The following is a 19,864-nucleotide window of genomic DNA, read 5'->3' on the forward strand; positions in this document are numbered from 1 at the left end:
TCCATCCGCCAAGGATGTCCTCTGTCAATGATTTTGTATGCCATTGCACTAGAGCCGCTACTGAACAACTTAGCGCATAGCGGGATCGGGCTTAGCGTCGAGTCTGTCACTATCCCATGCATTGCGTATGCTCACGATATATGCGTAACTGTGTCATCATCGCAACAAGTTCTGTCAGCAGCAACTCTTCTACAGACATTCACGTTTCTTTCAGGAGCAATACTCAATAGAACTAAAACCACAGTTTTGCAGATCGGTGGCGGTATCGGAGACATATCCCATGTTACCTGGTGCAAGGTAAAGAATTCTCACACAACCCTCGGTGTTACCTTTGAGGCCAAACCAGACAAATTCCTGACGAAGAACTGGCCACACATGCTTAATAAATTACGTGCTGCTTTGATGCTTCACTCCGACCGTGACTTGAACATACTACAGAAAGTTATGACCATCGAGATCGCCATTACGAGCAATATGAATTATTTTGCGCAAATTCTTCCACTTTCCAACCACCTAGCCAAGAGCATACAACAAGCGTTATGTTGGTTTATTTTTAGGGGGCATATTTTCAAAGTTCAGTTCGATACCTTAACCTTACCTTCGTTCAAAGGTGGCCTTAGTCTCATTAAAGTACACAAAAAATGTGTAACCCTGCTCCTAAATCGCACCAGAAAGGAGTTTCGTACCCGTAGGACCAGTCTCATCAGAAACCTCATTCAGCGGTGGAAGCCTCATAGCTTTGACCCACCCGTTAATATCGCCGGCATTCCACTTTCTTACCGACATGTGCGACTGTACTACATGGAAATGAGCTACATTCGACACAACATCGTCGATAACGGAAGCCTGACGAACAGGAAGCTTTACGACCTTCTCATGACAACAAACCACAGGAATCTTATCGAAGAAAAACATCCACATACACATTGGAGTATAATATGGCGGAATGTGCACAGCGACATGTTACCATCACGTGTCATCGCCGACTGGTACCTCACAGAACGATAAAGAAGCAACGAATGAAAAGCTACATAAAATAGGCCTTCATCCAACGCCCAACTCTGACGCATGCGGAAGAGTCGATAGGCTTCTGCATATGTTCACGTGCGGACATGCAGAAGAAATTACAACCTTTCTTCGTCAACGATTGTCAGTGATAGACCGTGCGACACCCAGTGGTGTCGACCTTTTAGAGATCATTCAGCCACAAAAACTGAGATATCCACGAGCAAAAAACAACGCTGCAATGTGGATCATGGGCCACACAGCATCGTTTATTAAGCAGAATAGGCATGCTACTTTCCTAGACTATTATTCTTACATAGAAATTGAACACTTTAAAATAAGCCAACATAGTGACTACAGGAGGATATTTGGAAATATGCTGAAAATCATAATTAACGGTTAAATGCTGCAAATACAATATTTGGATAGTAGAGTTTGCCAGTTGCCTGTATGTATGAATTCTATTTGCTTCCTGGGACTTTAGTTCTTGCCGGAATTTTAAGATACTATTCAGATGCTCACCAATGCAAAAGGCATTTTTTTTCTTTCCCATTTTCCTCTCAACATTTCCTTCTCTCGCAGAACAGCGGAGGAACTTTCCTTCGACAATGAAGTGATAGTCTTTTGTGTACCTCAAGAAGACATTTCCTTTCCTTTCTTGTATTGCGCAACGGCAGCCTAGAACTGATATATACTATGTTCATTCTATTCTCATTACAAATCAGAGCAAATGTTTATTTTCCCTTCCTTAAAAAAAAAGAAAATTAAAAATAAAAAATTAAATAAAAAAATAAAAATTAAAAAAATAAAAAGAGCCCTAGTTTGAGGCCAAAAGAATGGTCTAGGGGTAAAAAAAAAAGTGGTCTAGGGAATAAAAACCAGTTGATCCGAGTTCGATTCCCGGCCACCGCAGGAGAATTGCCATTTTTACGTAGTGCAATAGTGTGTGTTCATCACCATGCGATCGTCGAAAATGCCACGTGTCGCGTCACAGGTAGTACCTCCTCATCTCTCTCCTCGTCCCAGCTAAGTGGCCGACTCCTTCAGTTGATTTCACTTCATCGTGTGTCGACTTGGCCCGACTTTGCTCGACTGACGCTCGGTGGTGGTGGGGCCGAGATGACAGGAGAAGTACGACAATCGGCTGCAAGAAATAAGGTAATCAAGAGTAAATTTCCTTTTCTATACGAAAAGCTAAATTTTCATTTATAAATTTCGGAAATATCATTGCTTCACTACAGGGGTATCTACGACATTTGAGAAATTATCTGTGGATTCGGACGGTTCTGTTATTCTCAAAGTCGTTCTGGCACTTTCCTTTCGCTCTTTTTGCAAACAACCTCGTTAAATTTTGGATCATGTGTTCGTTAACGTAATTAAAATTGCTCAGGGAGGCATCATAGCACATCAACACTGTAGCACAAAAGGGGGAGGGTGGCGGTGAAAATGAAAGGGTCCAATAGCACGCAGATTTCCCGGCCGATCACCCATCCACTCACTAACAACGCAAACCTCTGCTTAACTTCATTAAACGAACCACTTAACGAAACGTTCAGACTTCTGGCTGGATGTGCAAATCATTAGGGAGTCTGCCGGGCAGAGTATCGCAGGAGACAGCATTTCCTATTAGGGGACAAAATGGAATGGTGCGTGGAGGGATCGAACCCATGACCTTCACGTTACTAGCACGACGCTATAGCCCACTGAGCTCACGGGCCGCGCAACACTGTCGCATCAGCAGTCCAAAACGGCAAAACCAGCATTAACCGTCCCTACATTGACCAACAAAGTGCGACAGGCTTGGACAACCATCCCAAAAACTGATATCTGTCACGTGTACAACACAATGCGTGCACCTTTGCGTGATCGCGCTCAACGTTCTAGCAGTTACACAGGTTATTAATGTACTAGCATCTCACATTTGCGATGGCTTATCTCACGTTTACGTAATCTGTGATCTTGCCGTGTTACTGACTTAAATACACTACTGGCCATTAAAATTGGTACACCGAGAAGAAATGCAGATGATAAACGGGTATTCATTGGACAAATACATTACACTGGAACTGACACGTGATTACATTTTCACGCAATTTGGGCGAATAGATCCTGAGAAATCAGTAATAACGGCATTGATACGCCTGGGCATTGAGTCAAACAGAGCTTGGATGGCGTTTACAGGTACAGCTGCCCATGCAGCTTCAACACGATACCACAGTTCATCAAGAGTAGTGACTGGCGTATTGTGATGAGCCAGTTGCTCGGCCACCATTAACCAGACGTTTTCAGTTGGTGAGAAACCTGAAGAATGTGCTGGACAGGGCAGCAGTCGAACATTTTCTGTATCCAGAAAGGCCCGTACAGGATCCTCATCATGCGGTCGTGCATTATCCTGCTGAAATGTAGGGTTTCGCAGGGATCGAATGGAGGGTAGCGTCACGGGTCGTAACACATCTGAAATGTAACGTCCACTGTTTAAAGTGCCGTCATTGCGAACAAGAGGTGCGCGAGACGTCTAACCAATGGCACCCCATACCATCACGCCGGGTGGTACGCCAGAGTGGCGATGACGAATACACGCTTCCAATGCGCGTTCAACGCGATGTCGCCAAACACGGACGCGACAATAATGATGCTGTAAACAGGACCTGGATTCATCCCTAAAAATGAAGTTTTGCCATTCGCGCACCCAGGTTCATCGTTGAGTATACCATCGCAGGCGCTCCTGTCTGTGATGCAGCGTCAATGGTAACCGCAGGCATGGTCTTCGAGCTGATAGTCCACGCTGCTGCAAACGTCGTCGAACTGTTCGTGCAGATGGTTGTTGTCTTGCAAACGTCCCTATCTGTTGACGCAGGTATCGAGTCGTGGCTGCACGATCCGTTACAGGCATGCGGTTAAGATACCTGTTATCTCGACTGCTAGCAATACGAGGCCGTTGGGATCCAGCAGGGCGTTGCTCCTGAACGTACCGATTCCATATTCTGCTAACAGTCATTGGATCTCTACCAACGCGAGCAGCAATGTAGCGATACAATAAACCGCAATCGCGTTGGGCTATAATCCGACCTTTATGAAAGTCGGAAACGTGATGGTACGCATTTCTCCTCCTTACACGAGGCATCACAACAACATTTCACCAGGCAACGCCGCTCAACTGCTGTTTGTGTATGAGAAATCGGTTGGAAACTTTCCTCATGTCAGCACGTTGTAGGTGTCGCCACCGGCGCCAAGCTTGTGTGAATGCTCTGAAAAGATAACCATTTGTATATCACAGCATCTTCTTCCTGTCGGTTAAATTTCGCTTCTGTAGCACGTCATCTTCTTGATCTAGCAATTTTAATGGCCAGTAGTGGATGTTACTTAGATAAATGTATTCCTGAAATTTCATTACTTTAAACTAATTATTTTTTGGTTTTGCGATTTGTTTTCGCCAATGTACACACGCAGTTTCGAAATAATGTTAAGCAGAACTGGTGCTGTAATGAATGTTAATTGCACTTCTTCCGCACAGATCACACTTAGGTACAAATTTAGACATCTAAATTCTAATTTTTCTACGCTGTTATGCTTACTTCCTGCCTGGCTTTTCGATCGCCACGCAAAATAATCCTTTCTGAATGTCAAAGTTTTGCGACGTGGCTTTAACTGTGTAATGTTGTGTCCGGTGTACCAAGAACAACAACGCAGCGTTCATAGGCTGTGGTCGTTACCTCTTGTTCTCTTCCATCCCCGCTAGTGTCCCGTGTCTAATGACCTCGTTGTGGACGGGACGTTAAACACTACCCACCGCCACCATCACCTCTAGTGTCAACACTTTTTCACAGAAGCGAGAGCCGGCGAATTTTCTGCGTCCGATGTTCGCTTCGGCGTAAAGCGGGCTTTAGGATGTTCTTCGTGGCAGAGCGCGCTGCGCGTGGCGCCGTTCGCCGGCCAATGGGAGAGCGGCGGCGGTGACGCGCAGCGCGAACAAGTGAGTCGCGGCGGGCCATCGACCGCGACAGTGTGGCTGCAGGTGCCGCGCGACGTGCCACGCCGAGCTGCACAGCGGCGCCATGTCTGCGGACGAGTACGAGTACGAGAGGATGCGTGCCGAGCTGCTGGGGCTGCCTCCTCCCGAGAGGAAGCCCGACCCGCCGGCGCAGGCGACCGCCGAGGAAGCCAACCCGGCACTCGACGAGGTAAAGCCACCGCTTCCCGAACGCAGCGCCGCACAAAATTCCGTGCACGTCTCTGCGCCTCTTCACCACGTACACCCTCGCATTCTCGCCGTACGGCCTCGCTTATTCACAATTTCCGGGTACTCGCGCTTTGCTTTGTCTGTGCTAGCGAGCAAGAGCAAGTGCTGCCGCTTTCATCATAATACGTTTCTGTAGGAAGGGCTCTGCTGATAACTGACTCGTTCACTGCTTCTTTATTCGTCTCGTGCGTCAGACAAGCACGTCACTCTACTGTTAATACGCGGTAAGTCAATTCTAGTACAACAAAAGGTAACATAGTTTTCCATTACAGAACAAACAAACACTGGGGTAGTCGGTACGAAAACCCTTTTTGTGATCGAGCGCACGAATTTTTACTTATATATCCAGATGCGCTCCACCTTTGCAAGAAGACGGCATCGTAGGCTATCCTCAAATATTAGATGATATTTCGTTTTCACTAATCGGTTTTTACATTAAAAAAATGCCCAGGTACTAGTTGGGTTCGCGCACCCATAGTTCCGTACAAACTTAATTATGTCTACAGGTTGTTCCAGAATGACGTTTTCAAAATTTGATGAGACTTTTCTTACACCAAAACAAGAGAAAGACGCCCAGTAAACCTGGGCTTTTAATGCGTACTTTGAGAGCTATGAGCACTCTTTCATCCTCGACACTGTGATCCACAGCTCTTCTGCTGCAAGCCTTTTGCTTTCCGTATTCTGAGAGGAGGTAGTATGGACCAAAACAAGAAAAATATCCAGTGAACGTGGGCTCTAAAACGCGCACTTTAAGAGTTTCTAGCACTTGTTCAATTTCGCTGCACTGAAACACATCTCTTCCACTGAACAAGTGCTTACAGCTCTTAAACTGTCCATTTTAGAGTCCATCTTTATTGGACAGTTTCTCTTATTATAGTCCATAACACCTCCCCTAAAAATGTAGAAAGAAAAGAGCTTGTAGTAGATGAGATTTGTTTTACAATATCGAAGATGACGAAGTGATTACATCTCTTAAGGTATGTCTTTTAGAGTCCAAGCTTACTGAACATTTTACTTGTTTTGGTGTGAGGAACCTACCCCTGAAGTCTTAAAACATCATGCTCAAACACCCTAAATGCACTGTACATCCATTCCAGGAACAGAGAATCTCTACCATTCTTGCCTGTTATGGGCATTGATACCGAGATATTTGTCAAAGGGATTCCACGACTGTCGAAAATGTTTTAATCTCAAATCTGACGCCAGAGAACAAATGACAAAAGGAAGTATTTTTTTCTTGAGGTATGCTGACAAATTAACAATATTCAATTTTTTTTTTTTCATCTAGAGTGCGAAACCTAGCTTCTTGCCAAATTTAATGGTTCCATATTTTAGGTCACACCCCATAGGTTTTAATGAGTGAGTTTGCAAATATCAAAATACGTGATGTAGATGGCTTTTTGTTTTGGTTGCACTTACTTAGGAGCTTAACTTTTTACACCATCGAGGGACAGTAGACCATAGTGCGTGGCATAAATGTCAGCCTGATGCGTCTACCCGTTCCTGAGAAAAAGGGTTTTCAACAGTTGGACAAACTGATCCTATACAGGTCCCGTTTTTACCGATTGATGCATGGGATCCTAAAAACAATGAAAACTATAATCGTGTAATAATTAATAATCCAGGACATTGCCTGATGACATCTTGTCAGAAAGGGGAAAAGCATCTGGATATATATATATATATATATATATATATATATATATATATATATATATATATATATATATATATATAGAAATTCATGTGCAGCGTGTAAGAGGGCATTTTCTTACTAAAATTTACATATAGTTGCTCCGAAATATAGTCACCGCTAGAAACTTGTTAAACTAACATTATAAGAAACGAATTACAGTAACAGAAAGTGAAAACACAAGGAGTCATCTGGCATTACAACATACGCATCCTCAGCAGTTAGACGTAAATTACATGTATACGAGGATAATATATTTATTTAAAGCAGGGGACTTCATTTCTAGAAATTCCTTAGCAGAGCAGAAGCAGTGATTTCAGTTTAACTTTCATTTCTATTGGTGATCTCATTAATTTGAGTTACACTGTTGAGGTGATTATATATATTCATTCCCGTGCATCTTACACTATTCTCGTAGTATTTTGTGCAGTGTTATATGACCTGTATGAGACTATTATTTCTTCTGTCACAATATTGGCGATTAAGGCTCTTATACAGATACTTCATATAGTAAACTGTGAAACCGGTCAACTTCAGTATGTATAGACGTGCTTGGGGCAGGATTTTACGCTGTAGCTCACAGTGCTCATATCTCTTTTTAAATGAGACTATTCTTACTGCCTGCTTGTGTAATTTGAAAATGGTATGAGATACATAGCTCTATCGCCCATAAAATCACATCATAGCTCGTAACAGACTCATATAAGGCACGACACGTCTGCTTTAAAGTATCAACACTTGTTGTGTCTCTTATTGATCGCAGTAAGAAACGGATTTTTCTAAGCTTTTTTGAAAACGTGTCTATGCAATTTTCACTACAATATGTCACTCATGTACACCCCAAGAAATATTGTTTTCTTTTCTTCACTAATTTTATGTCCAACAACATGCACGGTACATTTGGAATGAGATATTTTTTAACGATCTGATGTAGCTCGAACTATCGTGGCCGTTGTTATTTTTTTTTAGTCAATTGCTACAGTAGAACACAAATGCCATGTCTACATTTTACTATCCTTCAATAAAAAATAAGAGCGGGGCGGGGGGACTTGTTTCTTTACTGAGATCTCCAGGCAGTGAAGCAAATCCAAAAAAATTGAAACTGCAGACAAGCAAGTCGAATACACGTGCAGAAGTTCGCGGTAGGTCTGCAATCGATTTGCAAATAAAATGGCCTGGATTACATTTGATTTTAATTTTCACGTTTATTAGGTTCGTCATTCGCCGGCATTAATACTTTTTCTGTTGCAAACGAACTGTAAACTGAAATGGACTTTGACCAGACGCGTAACTTTATACTCTTAATTACAGTAGTTTTTGTTCATTGGCCAACGTTTTAATGACAAGCGATTTTCTTTTCTTTTCAAAGTATTAAGCAGAGACGAATCTAACCTGCTGTCCACACATCTTCCGGCTCACGTCCCCTTCACGTTTTGCAGCTATCTTTTTTTGTAAACTAAGTGTGCTTACTTACCATATGTCAGGTTTTTATTTGGAAATTACGAATAGGTTTCAAATAGTACCAAATATTGCGAGAAACATTACTGGAAGTATAACACAAACGCCGCTGTTTGTAAGTTGGATGTCAACACACTTCGAGGTAAGTCTAGCCTCTGTACCATTGGTAGCCACGCGAGACCACATTACCCCGTGATGTATGAAATTAAAGTGGTAAAGTGCTAAAGAGAAAAGGGTTTAATCGCGTTTCAGTCATGAAAATAAATTATTTTCAAAATACCATTATTATTATCACTATTTCGCAAGATTATGATACTGATTACATACGTCACCAATAATTCCATTGTTTTCAAATGCTAGCATTAACGCAAGACACAATATGATGGAGGTTTCAGCTTGAGAAACGATTATATGAACATCATCTTCCTCTCATAGTCCACCCAACGGACACATACTTTGTACAATGGACCTATGCTAGTGAAACTGAGGCATATATATCACATATGATTTAATGTCTAATGAAAATGTCTTCTCTGAGTTGTAGGTAGTTGCTGCAATAGCCCAGAAACTGCATCATTATTCAGTTCGCGACAATAAATGAAGTGACAGCACAACACAAAAATAACTACTTCATGGCTACTACACAGCTGCAGGGCCTGCACAGTGTATTATTATTATTATTATTATTATTATTATTAACGGAAGTGGTCACACACGAAGCATTTCTGCCATTTCAGAATCACTGAGTCCAGCAATCAGGTAATTCACAAACAATAAAGTACAGTGCATACATTTTAACGTGGTTGATTTTAAACAGGGGTGCAGGCTGTGGGTGAAGCACGTGTTGCTAGAAAAAAGAGTGATGCACAGAAAACATGTCCACTGCCCTCAATGTAAATAGTTAGCTTTCGTTTCTGAGACGGAACTGTAGGTAGTACTCGTGATGTATTGAGAACTGCTTCATCGCTCTTCTTCTCCTTCTTCTTCTTCTTCTTCTGCTTTTGCGGCCTCATTGGACGACTTCATCTTCTTCAATAGGTTTTCTCTCCGAGTTGCCCAGTATCTTTTCATTTATTCTGCTTCTTTTTCGTTGTTCCTCATCTGTAAAAACGTTTTTCAGTTTGATTAAATTTTCTGTTTTGTTTTCCTTGATTTCCTCTAACCATCCTACTTGCTTCTTTATGTTACAAAGTTTCTGTATAAGTTTGCTTGGTAGTTTGATGGCTGGTGTCCTCATAATGTGACAAAGAATGAGCGACCCTTTTATTCTGTATAATATCTGTAATGGGCTTCAGTTCACAGCACACCATTTCATTTGGCATTACCTGTCATTGTCCCTCTTTTTGACGTTTCTTATTACTTATGCATCTTGTGGCTATCCTACTCTATATTTTAAAGTTTTTCGATTATGCTTTTCTTAGTGACTTTGAAAAGAGTTTGTCTTCTGTATGTCATGTCTAGTTGAACCACAGCCCTAAAATGTTTTAATTTATTTTTAATTCACAGACATTTTCATTGTATGTATAAGATGATAATTTTTAAGCTTTTATCATTTTGTTCATTCCTTTTCACCATGCAGGTTTCTCGTCCTAGTTGTATGCTATAATTTCTATTAGATATTTTAATTGTCTCTGTGTTCTTCTTGACTTTTATTTACTGTTATGTGCTTGATTATTAGTGGAATTGCTGCCATTATCTTAGTATTTTCTAATTATATCTGGAGTTCTCTTTTTGTGTTATATTTTTTAGGCTTGTTGTTTGATTTCTGGGTTCCTGAATGTTTGTAGCTGGTTATGCTAAGTCATCTGCGAATCCCTAGCAATTTGAGTTTATTTACTGTTCTTGGTTCCAATTCTTATGTTTTTATGATTTTGCTTCTACCATTCCCTCCTCACATAATCCAGAGCACAACTGAAAAGTAATTGTGATAATCCATTTCCCTATCTTAACACCTCTAAACTTTACTTTAGATTTTATGTTTTTCAGAGTTTATAATTTTTATTAAATTAGGGTAGAGACTGAAATTCTTTAGCATTTCAATCACTGAAGATCTGTGGATACAATTATAAGTTTTTTTTGAAATCCACAAAGGTTATGGCTTGTTCTTTTTGTAATCTTCTTCAGTAATCCAACATCAATTTCCAAGCGATGTTCAGGGGAGCTTCTCCAGGGTTTAAATCCTGCTTGGTATTCTTCTAATTCCCAGGCAAGTTTGTCTTTACAACGGTTGTATAAATTTCTTGACATGACTGTACATGTGATACCCAAAAGGGGAATTCTTCTATAATTCTCAGGATCTGATTTGTCGCCTTTTTTCTGTAATGGAAGCATTATAGCTGTAATTCAATGTTCTGGTAGTTCTTCTTTATTCCATATTTTCACTATGCTTGGTGTACTTTTGCTTTCACTGGTTATGCTGCATATATCCTCAGTTCCAGAAATGTTGATCTTCTTTAATTGTTTTGTAGTTTTTGAGATCTTCCAGAGCTTTGTAGATTTCATGGATTGTGGGAGGCTTTATAGTTTCTGCTAGTGTTTTAATAGGAATATCTGTGTTTATTTGAATTAGTACTGAGGGATCTTTGCAATTTAGTAATTTGTTAAATGTTTCTGCAAAAAAAATTGGTGTTTATTCTATTGCTGTGGACCATCTTATTGCTTTTATTCTTTAAAATTAATGTTGGAGGGTCATATCTTTGTAGTTGTCCGCTAAATACTTTGTATAATCTCTTGAGTGTGTTTACTCACTGTTTGTTTCTATTATTGGAAGTATATCTGTTTGATATTGTCGTTTATTTGGGTTATCCTGCCTTGTTCTGTGAGAAGTGTGATTCTTCCGTTTTATGACTCTGATACATTTGCCAAGCTTGGTGTCTATCTAGTACTGTTTTATCACATTCATTGTTCCACCACTGGTAGTTTTTTCTTGCGCTTATTAGAACTAGTTGTTCAGATATTTGTCTCAACTGGGGTGTTATATCCTGTAGATCGTCTGTTATTTTTATATTTTTTGTTTGTTCTTCATATTGCTTGTTACTTATCAGTTTATGAGGATCGTACCTTCTCTTTTTTTGGGGGGGGCGGGATTTTTCTTTGTCAGTGGGATGAATTTAATTTTTATTTTTGTTATGTAACGATCTGATCGAGTATCTTTCCCTGTCGTAGCTTTTACATTGTAAATTTCTTTGTGGTAATTTATATCCATGCAGACATAATTCAGTAGCCACTTTTTAATTTCCATTCTGGATGTTTCCAAGTTTTAAGCTTGTTTGGTCTTTCTTGAGGTATTTTGATTTTGAAATCATGTCAGGGTTTGTTCTTCTTTGTGCGGGCCATTTGTCTATTACATGTCTACATCTCTTTCCTCTTCCTAACTGGGCATTAAAATCCACAATTAAAAGTTTGGTGTGGTTTTTATTTATGTTTGACGTCGTCTGAACTAAAAGCTCCCAAAATTGATGCACATCTTCTCTGTGTTCTTTCGTTTTATTTTTACCATTATTTGTGGCATGAGCATTTATTATTGTATATATTTTATTTGCATCTTTTATGGATCGTGTTGATAGTCCGATATGTTCAGATTTAAATTCTATTAGATACTGAATTATTTTGAGACTGATAACAAATCCCATTCCGAATTGTAGGCATTGGTACATTACTCTTTTCCCTGGTATTCCCATATAAATTCTGTGTCCTTGTACTTCTATTGGCTCCTGATCAATGTTTCTCGTTTCTTGAATTCCACTTATTAGAATCCCTTTGCGAGCCATTTCGTCTGTCAAAATTTTGAGTTTCCCTTGTTGTATGATGGAATTGCTATGTCTGTCCTGTCCAGCTATGCTGTCCTCTCTTAAATCTAAAATTTGATCTTTTGTCAGCCCTTGGTATTTTCAGGTTGTTGACATTTTATATAAAAAAAATCTTAGAAATAAGCAGAACCAACTCATTAGTTGTGGACTTAATAAAGCACCTACAAAAACTAAATATCATTTATATATCATCACTTTAAAAATAAAAATGTTCAAAGAATACTCCTCTTTCGTGGTGTAGCAGCTAATGTCTGATTGACACTCAGGGTTAGTGGCCTCAGAAACGTTGGAAACTACTTCTGTACAGCCTGACGTAGGCTCTTTAGTCTACGTTATTTGCACATCCATGATTACGTGCTGAGTAGGTGTACTCAGTACAATAGCAGCTAAACTGATGAGGGATGAGATGGTTATCTTGGTGATAAGAGCGATCCAATGTTTGACAATATCTGATCGCAAATATTCGTTTATTTCAATGACTTGTTTCTATCGCAATACTCAGATAGATCTAAAAAGACAGTGTACATATTTATGTGTAAGTATCATGAGTTTTTTTCCTTTGTTGTTATTTCGTCACCCCTCACTCCATTTGGGAGGAGGGCGCGGGCAGGGCAGGAGGGAGGGTTGCTAGCGGTACATTCTATCCCCCCTACAGCAAGTTGACAAGAACACTAAATGAGATGAAAAGCACTTAACCAAAGGTGAGATATTAATTATGAATGTAACGATTCCCGCATCACGAACGAATTATCCGAATGGGACGGAAATCGGTAGACGAGATGTATATGTACAGACAAGCAAGTGATAGCAATTTCAGAAAAGCTGCATGATTTATTCAAGAGAGAGCTTCCCAAGTTGAGCAAGCCGAAAATCCGTTGGTCCATCTCTGTCCCTTATGCAAACAGTTATCCGGCTTGATAGAGTTGTATATGTATGTCCTCCTAAGGAATACTGTGCCAAAGTTAATCCATTTGGCCCGTTAGAACGTCAAAATTCCTAGCTCATTGGAGGGTCTAGCCCATAAGCCTTCCAAAGTTCTCAGCTGGGGACAGATCCAGAGATCTTGCTGGCCGTGGTAGGACTTGGCAAACACGAAAATAAGCAGTAGAAACTCTCGCTGCATGCAGGCGGGCATTACCTTACTGAAATGTAAGCCCAGGGTGGCTCGTCACGAAGGGCAACACAACGGACCCTAGAATACAGCCGACGCATCGCTGTGCTGTAAGGGTGCCGCGGATTAAAACCAAAGGGACTCTGCTACGAATAGAAATGCTCCTCCAGTCCATCACTCCTGGTCGTCAGGCCGTACAACAGGGACAGTCCGGCTGGCATCCAACTGCTGTCTGAAGCATCTGAACACACATCTTCTGCCTAGAATCTCATTGACTGGAGTGGAACTGTCTTGAGTGATGATTCCCATTGTTGTTAAAAAGAAGCACTTCACTGGCACAAAAACTTGGACAGTCTCCCCCAGTATTGGCAGTCTGTTATTGAAGGGAGGAAGGTTGGTCGTTCAGGAGGGTAGACGGATAGTGGTATAAGAATGGAGGACTGGTGCATAGTATCGATGGGTAGGTGTGGCTGTTGGGATACGAGAGGAGAATAAATGGGTATCGGTAAGGCTAAAATCTGATGTGAGAAAGGGCTAGGGGAAGCAGGGTGGAAGAGAAGGGGCCAGAGAAACGTGGAGAAATGAGGCAAAGAGAGCCCTGATGGAATGGGACGGGTGGGGTGGATTTAGAGTTGGTAGGATGGCTAAATGTCGGGAAAGAGTTCCTGATTTGGGAGGGGGTAATGGCTGGTGTCTATCTGGGACAGCATGTGGAAGATATGTAGGTGTCTGATTGGTGGGATACGTACTAGGGGTGGAAAGTGGAAGGGAAACTATAGGATCATTGGAGTCGAGTTTTGTAGGTTGTTCGGAGGTTTCACTGGGAATGAGAATTTGATGAGTTGGTAATGGATCATTGTGCGGCAAGGTAACCGGATGCGGAAGGCAATGCATGGCGTTCAATGATGTGGAGAACTTAGGGGGCAGGGTGCGGGGCGATATGCACGCAACTTTTGTACAGCAAAGGATGGATCGGATCAAGGCTTTGTAAGTTTTGAAGATGATTATGATAAGTTATTAACACTGTAAATAGTAGTGTTGATTCACATTACCTGAAAAGCATCTAAAAAACGACATACCTGTCTCCTTGCACTTAATAAAAGAGGCAAATAAAATTTATAGCCACGAGTGGCACTGTCGCATAGTATAAAAACATGATAAAATTATGAGAAACACTCATAGCCTGTGATGTAGGGGCATCTTCAGCACATTTTGTTGCAGTGCAATCAGCTGAGGCGGCGTGTTTACAATGGCGCGTTACAAAGCAAACACGATGTTCAGTTTCCTGCGTGAACCAAAATATTATGAGTTAAAATGTAATTAAAATGAGCTAGAGCATAAACATGGGTAAAATGTTAGTTAAAATTATAAATGCTAACTCTCAAATAGATGTCTGCGACATACATAGTATGTGACGAAGTTAAATAATAGCAGCATCTCGAAACACGAAAAAAGCAGCAGGTCTTACGAAAAGAGATGGACAGAGTCAGAATATCAACACGTGCAGGATAAAGTGAAAAATACCTGTTTCATGTAAATTTGTTTCGTTCATTCAGAATTTTTGTGGGGTACTGTTTCTTATGGCAGTAGACCTCTGTTTCTTCCAAAAGATTTCAAAAGGCTATCCTTTGGCGATAAATTGATGGTTATATTAAATTATTACTTTCAAACGAAGTCAAAAAGTCTGGGAACGTTAAGGTTTCATCAACTTCAGTTTTGAAAATGACCTTTCACCATTGCTGTTTGTGATCGAAGGTGACAGGTACACAGTAAAAGCGACATCGGTATTACGAAACAATCTTTGACGTTTCATGAGTCCGCATTTGAATGAAATGAAGAATGGGCAAATAGCCTTTCCTCGAGCGTGATTGTGTGTGTTTTCCTTAGCGTGAGTTAGTTTAAGTCAGATTGAGCAGTGTGTAAGCATATGGACCGATGACCTCAGCAGTTCGGTCCCATAGAACTTAGCACAAATTTCCGTTTCCTTGATGCATTCTTTTGAAAGTCTTAGTGCTATTGCCCAAGAAAGAGCCACGCGTGTGAACTGGTGTCAGTGGGAATAAGATGTTAAATATGACGATAAGGGCGTAAAAACGAGACAGTACCCAGTATCCGAAAGCAGAAGATCTTTCGGCCGGCCCGTAATCGAACACTGGCCCCTTCGCTTAGCAACCCGCAGCACTGACCGCGCAACTACCGAGGCGGCTGTCCTTGTTGAAGACGGAAAACGGTAATATCCTTGTTCCAGCCGCGTGTGGTTCGCGCGAAGAACGATTGCTGGTGAGCCACCGAGTGGGCTCGGACCTCTCCAATTCTGTCTTCGTGGTCTTCCACGAGATATATGTGGAAGGAAGCAATGTATTGGTTCACTCTTGTAGGAATGCACGCTGTTGGAACTCTAGCAACGGTCCACATCGTGATGCAGAACGCCTCTCTTGCAGCGTCTGCCACTGCAATTGGCTGAGCATCTCCGTGACGCTTTCGCGTTTCACCGACCGACTGACTTGGAAGGTCTGAATTATGTTTAAAGTCTGACGAAACATTGATTGAGCATAGTCAGTGTAGTTTCTACCCCTATTTTAAGCAAAAGCTATTTCTTCACTAGCCGGCCGCTGTAGCCGAGCGGATCTAGGCGCTTCAGTCCGGAACCGCACTGCTGCTACGGTCGCAGGTTCGAATGCTACCTGAGGCAAGAATGTGTGTGATGTCCTTAGGTTAGTTAGGTTTAAGTAGTTCTACTGTAAGTCTAGGGGACGGATGACCTCAGATGTTAAGTCCCATAGTGCTCAGAACCATTTGAACCTACTTCACCCACGACAGCGCCTATACGATCGTTGCATGTCAAATGCCTAGTAAGTGTTACAGCCAGGTGTTTATACGAGTTAATCGATTCCAGCTGAGAGTCATAGTCATAGGATACCATGTTTTCCCGTTTTTTGAAGTGCACAGCATTCCATTCCTGAATATTTGAAGCAAGTTGCCAAACTCAGCACCGTTTTGAAATCTTGTCAACATCTGACTGCATATTTATGCAGCTTTCATCAGGCAGCACTTCATCACAGATAGCTGCATCATCTGTAAAAAGTCTGAGGTTTCTATTAACATTTTCCGTAAAAGTTTTAGAATACAACGCAAGGGTCACAACAGAATTTTCTGCGGCACTCCCGAAGTTATTTCTACACCTGATCTCTCCATCCGAGATAACTTGCTGCATCCTCCCTACCAACAAATCATTAATCTAGTCGCTATTTTCGCTTGCTACTCCACATGATTGTACTTTTGTTGATAAGCGAAGATATGATAGTGAGTCAAATGCTTTTCAGAAATCAAGAAATACTGCATCTATCTGACTTCCTTGATCCAAAGCTTTCATTACTTCGTATGAGAAAAATGTGAGTTGGGTTTCGCATGATCGATGTTCTCGGAATCCATGCCGGTTGGCATGTATCTCATTATGTTTCAGCTCAGGATATCTTCTAGGACTCAACAACAAAGCGATGTCAAGGATATTGGACGGTAGTTCTTTGGATCACTTCAACTACCCCTACTAGCAAACGGATGAACCTCTGCTTTCTTCCAACTACTAAACACGGTTTTTTATACGAGGGATCTGTGATATAGTTAACAGAGCGTTTAAGTCAGCCGTAAACACAGTAGCCATCGGCCTTGGAGCTTTGTTGAATTTTAACGATTTCAGCTGTTTCTCAACACTATTGATACTTATTTACCTTTCCCCCTTATCTTTTCAATGCTAAAAGGAGTAAATTGGGGCAATATTCCTGGTTTTTCCTTTGTAAAGGAACGTTTGGAAACATTTATGACGTAATATCTCCTGAACTATTTGTCGTGCTTTGATATAATTTTGGATAATGTCTGCAAAATGTGTTGGGAATTGAGCTAGCAGCAAGGAGGTAATAGACATTGTAATGTCTGAAGCTGAGGTTCTACTCCATGAACAGCGAAAATATAATGAGCGATGAGCTTTTTTCTTTCATTCTTTTGTAATGGGGTATCTGCGAGAAAACGTTTCGGGAGGGTTGCGTGTAAAGTTTGTTGGAAGTCGCTAAGCGCTGTCATTCTCAAATCCAGATAAATATAGTCCGGCTGATTTGAGCGTACTGAGTTACCCTGTCTTAGGACACACACAAAGTTTCTAACTTAAATGCTTGACTTACTACGTTTAACGCAATACTGTTCCACTTACTGAGTCTGTTATGACAGTGTTTTTTTTTAATTCACCCAATAATTACAAGATGTTTGGAAAATATTTGTTACGCTGGAAGTTGTCAGACGGGCAATCTCCAATTGGTACCGAGTTTCGGGTTCGGGGATAGTCGCTAAGTAATATACGTATTTTAACTCGATTGTAGCTTGTTATCCAAGAGGATCTCACGGAGTTTTACACAGGGCGTTCCATGCCCACCTCAATATCTACTTTTCACATTAGCAACTATTTTTCCTTGTTCCAAATCGCATAATACGAGTGTCTGTGAGTTTACGACTGAAACTGGTACCTTAAGCCACTGGTAGGCCTGTTCAGATATCATCTACGATGTTTGTGGCAACTTTAAGTTCGGTGAGTTTGGACTCTTGATTAGTTTGCTTGTGCCATCAGTAAACGCGTTCCGAACCGCCCTTTAAAATGACGGGAAGATTATTTATGTAGGTTAAGACAAGAATTGGCCCAATACCCATCCCTATGGGAACCTCCTCCCCTCCCCCCCCCCCCCCCCCCACCTTACGAGGTAGTTTCACGTATGAGATCAGTCTGTTAATGCGACCCTCGGGATTTTTACATGCAAGATGAATACCGTTAACGCCATGACACTCTAGTTTATATGAGTACCATAAATGCATTGACAGGACCAGTTTCTTCGGTCTGCAGCCTGAAGCCTGGATTCATGCAGCTTTCAACACTAATCTATCCTGAGTAGGGCCTTTAACCTCTGGATAACTACAGCGATCTACATCCATTTGAACATGTTGCTCGTATGCATGTTTTTTGCCGCCCTCTAAAATTTTTTAACCCCCACGCACTTCCCTTCATTACCAAACTGACGATGTCTTTGTGCCTCAGAATGTGTACTATACCCAATCGCTTCTACTAGTCAAGTTGTGTCTTATATTTATTGGTTCAAATGGCTCTGAGCACTATGGGACTCAACATCTGAGGTCATCAATCCCCTAGAACTTAGAAGTTGTTGTTGTTGTTGTTGTTGTCTTCAGTCCTGAGACTGGTTTGATGCAGCTCTCCATGCTACTCTATCCTGTGCAAGCTGCTTTATCTCCCAGTACCTACTGCAACCTACATCCTTCTGAATCTGCTTAGTGTACTCATCTCTCTGTCTCCCTCTACGATTTTTACCCTCCACGCTGCCCTCCTATACTAAAATGATGATCCCTTGATGCCTCAGAACATGTCCTACTAACCGATCCCTTCTTCTAGTCAAATTGTGCCACAAACTTCTCTTCTCCCCAATCCTATTCAATACCTCCTCATTAGTTACGTGATCTATCCACCTTATCTTCAGTATTCTTCTGTAGCACCACATTTCGAAAGCTTCTATTCTCTTCTTGTCCAAACTAGTTATCGTCCATGTTTCACTTCCATACATGGCTACACTCCAAACAAATATTTTCAGAAATGATTTCCTGACACTTAAATCTATACTCGATGTTAATAAATTTCGCTTCTTCAGAAACGCTTTCCTTGCCATTGCCAGTCTACATTTTATATCCTCTCTACTTCGACCATCATCAGTTATTTTACTTCCTAAATAGCAAAACTCCTTTACTACTTTAAGTGTCTCATTTCCTAATCTAATTCCCTCAGCATCACCCGATTTAATTTGACTACATTCCATTATCCTCGTTTTGCTTTTGTTAATGTTCATCTTATATCCTCCTTTCAAGACACTGTCCATTCCGTTCAACTGCTCTTCCAAGTCCTTTGCCGTCTCTGACAGAATTACAATGTCATCGGCGAACCTCAAAGTTTTTACTTCGTCTCCATGGATTTTAATACCTACTCCGAATTTTTCTTTTGTTTCCTAACCTTCCCTTTTGTGCACCTCAACTCTTATTACTGCCATCTGTTTTCTGTACAAATTGTAAATAGCCTTACGCTCCCTGTATTTTACCCCTGCCACCTTCAGAATTTGAAAGAGAGTATTCCAGTCAACATTGTCAAAAGCTTTCTCTAAGTCTACAAATGCTGGAAACGTAGGTTTGCCTTTTCTTAATCTTTCTTCTAAGATAAGTCGTAAGGTCAGTATTGCCTCACGTGTTCCAACATTTCGACGGAATCCAAACTGATCCTCCCCGAGGTCTGCATCTACCAGTTTTTCCATTCGTCTGTAAAGAATTCGCGTTAGTATTTTGCAGCCATGGCTTATTAAACTGATAGTTCGGTAATTTTCACATCTGTCAGCACCTGCTTTCTTTGGGATTGGAATTATTATATTCTTCTTGAAGTCTGAGGGTATTTCGCCTGTCTCATACATCTTGCTCACCAGCTGGTAGAGTTTTGTCAGGACTGGCTCTCCCAA

The 19,864-nt window shown here is 41.2% G+C and overlaps 1 protein-coding gene across 1 annotated transcript in view; it reads left to right on the forward strand.

Moving 5' to 3' along the window:
- Positions 1-4,986: 4,986 nt before the first annotated feature.
- LOC126284657 (uncharacterized) overlaps positions 4,987-19,864 on the forward strand; it is a 127,615-nt gene continuing 112,737 nt past the window's right edge. The window contains exon 1 of the mRNA XM_049983762.1: positions 4,987-5,186. Coding sequence (XP_049839719.1) covers positions 5,061-5,186 — 126 coding nt within the window. The 5' untranslated portion in view covers positions 4,987-5,060. The remainder of the gene's footprint in view (positions 5,187-19,864) is intronic.

This window comes from Schistocerca gregaria, chromosome 8, assembly GCF_023897955.1.
Source record: "Schistocerca gregaria isolate iqSchGreg1 chromosome 8, iqSchGreg1.2, whole genome shotgun sequence".
Taxonomy (NCBI): Eukaryota; Metazoa; Arthropoda; class Insecta; order Orthoptera; family Acrididae; genus Schistocerca; species Schistocerca gregaria.